The sequence below is a fragment of the Octopus bimaculoides genome, chromosome 9, assembly GCF_046866305.1.
Source record: "Octopus bimaculoides isolate indiv1 chromosome 9, ASM4686630v1, whole genome shotgun sequence".
In the NCBI taxonomy this organism is placed as follows: domain Eukaryota; kingdom Metazoa; phylum Mollusca; class Cephalopoda; order Octopoda; family Octopodidae; genus Octopus; species Octopus bimaculoides.
In genome coordinates, this window is record NC_142936.1 from 22,141,865 (window position 1) to 22,144,919 (window position 3,055).

Below are 3,055 nucleotides of genomic sequence, written 5' to 3' on the forward strand. Positions count from 1 at the left end.
ATAATACCATACTATATTCTGGTGCCTAAACTTAAGTGCCACATTCAATTTTGAATCTAAATCTTTTATATATATATATATATATATATATACATATATATATATATGCGATCTTACAAATATTGCATACAAGTACGATCAATGAAATGGGTCAAACGACACACATACACGTTCATATACATTATCAAAGTTTTTCCTGTTCTGCTGTTGGTATTCATTTACATAGCATAATATAAATTTAGGCAGACAATTTGTTGTTCTTCTACCGGTTCTGACTTCGGTCACTTCGTGTATTTGAAACAATAGCAACAATAGTAAAAGAGAGTGACAATTGGGTGACAAATAATATGAGAATTCGAATTGGATATTGAAAACAATGGTGGTGGGAGAAGAGAAGGTGACAGCGAGAGAAAGAGAAACAGGAAGACATAGCAGGTAGTAGTGACAGTAGAGGTAATGTTTTGAAAGTAGCTTAAACAGAATAGAGTCATATAACGCCTTAAATTTCTCACTGATATCAGCAAACTTTAGTTTTCCATGGAGCTTTCTATTTTCAGTGTTGAATTTTCTTTCTTGTTACTGTATCAGACTACTTAATACTGATCTGTCTGTATTTTTTATAATACTTTCTTCTCAAATGTTAGAATCTGATCAAGAGAATTGCTATTTACAGTCCACCTTGTTAGGAAAGCAGAAAGAAGAGCAGCACCTTCCTTTATAGGTGTTTGATAAGCCACATATTTAATCAAACACACACACACACACACACACACACACACACACACACACACACGTATATATATATATATATATATATATATATATATATATATATATATATATATATATATATATATATATTGTTGTATTTGGGGATGGTCATGTTGCCAGTTTAGCCAATATAAAAGAAGTAGGTATAAACACATGAACAAATAAATAAAAACAAATTAAATTAAACGAACATGTATAAACAGGGGATACAGATAATACAGGCACTCCCCATGCACACACATGCACTTACTAAACATAGACAAACATAGACACACATAGAGGGATACGCATACGCAAATATAGACACATGCAATAGGAATACAAAATACAAAATACAAAATGGCTGATCGTTAGCAAGGAGGGACATACAAATAAGAAAGAAGAAAGCAAAGGACCACTGATGAGGTCACAGAAGTGTGACGAAAGAATTCTGGCCGAAATACGATTAATGTAATATAAAGCTGAAGCAAATTAACACCAAATATATAGTGCGTGTGTTTTTATTGGCTAAACTGGCAATATGACCATCCCCAAATACAACAATATCTGTTACCCTATTTCCATATCTTTTCTGACCTTATTAACTCCAGTACTTTAGTCTTCACTTTCAACACCTCAAAAGTGATGGAACAGCCATTATCGATAGTCTTCTTCAATACCTTGACTATCTCTCCTTCTGTAATGATAATCACTACACCTTTATAAAACCATATCTACTCCAAACCTACTCTCCTACATCACTCACCTCTAAGCAGCCGCTCTCGCGAAATTTGATGAAACCAGTGATGTGGCCTTCTGCACTAGCAAAACATTCGACCGTGTCTGAACGGTAAATCTGTTAAAACTTCTCGCTAATGGGTTTCTACCATCTCTTGTCTCTTGATTAGCAGCTTTCTGTCGCAGCATCGTAACCTTAACTGATGCAACTCTCTCTGACCACACCCTATCAACTCTCTAATGTGTTTCCAAGGTTCACTTTTGTCCCCAAGATTCTTCCCCCTGCATCAACGACCAACTTGCCGCCACCTAACACATGAGACCACTCTTCATTTCACCCAAACTTTACGCACCCAAGCAAACTAGATGCCTTATACATAATTTACACCAACTGGGAACTGACTTGGTAAACTTAGACACCTTCAACTCTGTCCCTCAGTTGAAAGCTTCGGTCAATGACTCCGATCTAAGAATACCATTTTTGCTTTTATTCCCACCAGTCACGGCATCTCTTTAAAAGAGCCATGGCAGTGGTCTTTCTCTTTATGATTAAAGTATAAAATGAAAATGAAACAAACTATTATCAACCGGGGAAATGTTAAGGAAGATGATGGTTACAAACCCAGTTCAGCATTGTCGAGGACGAGGAGACCCTTGAGAGGAAGGTCATTCTCCAGAAAGTAATTTTTCACGGCTGGTCCGAAGATAAAGTTGACCCACTCGGTGAGGAATTTCCCGGTGATCCAGGCTTTAACGTTTGCTCTCCACATGACCTGCAGCTTCTCCTTCAGGATTTTCTGCGACTTGAAAACTTGTGGGTTTTCCGAATGGCAGACAAGGAGCGGCTTATTTTTCAAGTCTCCACTCGCATTGGTACAAAAGGCGAGAGTTAGTCTATCTTTCATAGGCTTGTGGCCTGGCATTTTCTTCTCCTTTGCAGTTATGTAGGTTCTTCTGGGCTTTTGTTTTTCCAGAAACGGCTAGTTTCATTACAGTTGAATACCTGTTGTGCGATGTACACCTCAGCTACGATGAGCTGACGGAATTCACGCACGAAATCCTCAGCTGCCTTCGTGTCAGAACTCGCTGCTTCTCCATACCTGACGGTGCTATGAACACCAGTCCTCTCCTTGAAATTATCAAACCAGCTGCGACTAGCCTTAAATGCGTCTGCTGATATCTCCTCCGTCGATGTTCCAGAGTTCTACTTCAAGAGATCCCCATACAGAGCTCTTGCTTTCTCGTAGATGATGGTCTCTGTAATCTTATCCCTTGCGAGTTGCTTCTCGTTGATCCAGAAGTGAAGCAATTTTTTACTCTCTTCGTGGACAAATGTGCGTTGCTTGGAGAGCCTGGATACGCCCTTTGCTGTTGAAACGGCCTTGATCTCATCCTTTTTCTTCAGGATGGTGCAGATCGTCGACGTGCTTCGGTCGTATTGACATGATATGTCCACTACACGCATTCCTCTCTCATGCTTATCAATGGTTTCCTTCTTCAATTCTATCGTAATCAGCTTTTTCTTCTTCTCAGCACTGACCTTTGCACTAACCTTCTTAGGACCCAT

At 38.9% G+C, this 3,055-nt stretch overlaps 1 protein-coding gene across 1 annotated transcript; it reads right to left on the minus strand.

The window, feature by feature from the left end:
* Positions 1 to 2,692: 2,692 nt before the first annotated feature.
* On the minus strand, positions 2,693 to 3,055 carry LOC149134010 (putative CENPB DNA-binding domain-containing protein 1). Its single transcript, XM_089358110.1, has one exon. The coding sequence runs from the start codon at positions 3,053 to 3,055 to the stop codon at positions 2,693 to 2,695; it is 363 nt and encodes a 120-aa protein (XP_089214236.1).

What these genes read in the sequence shown, in the direction of transcription:
- LOC149134010 (XM_089358110.1), bottom strand. Translation starts at nt 3,055, where the DNA reads ATGGGTCCTAAGAAGGTTAGTGCAAAGGTCAGTGCTGAGAAGAAGAAA.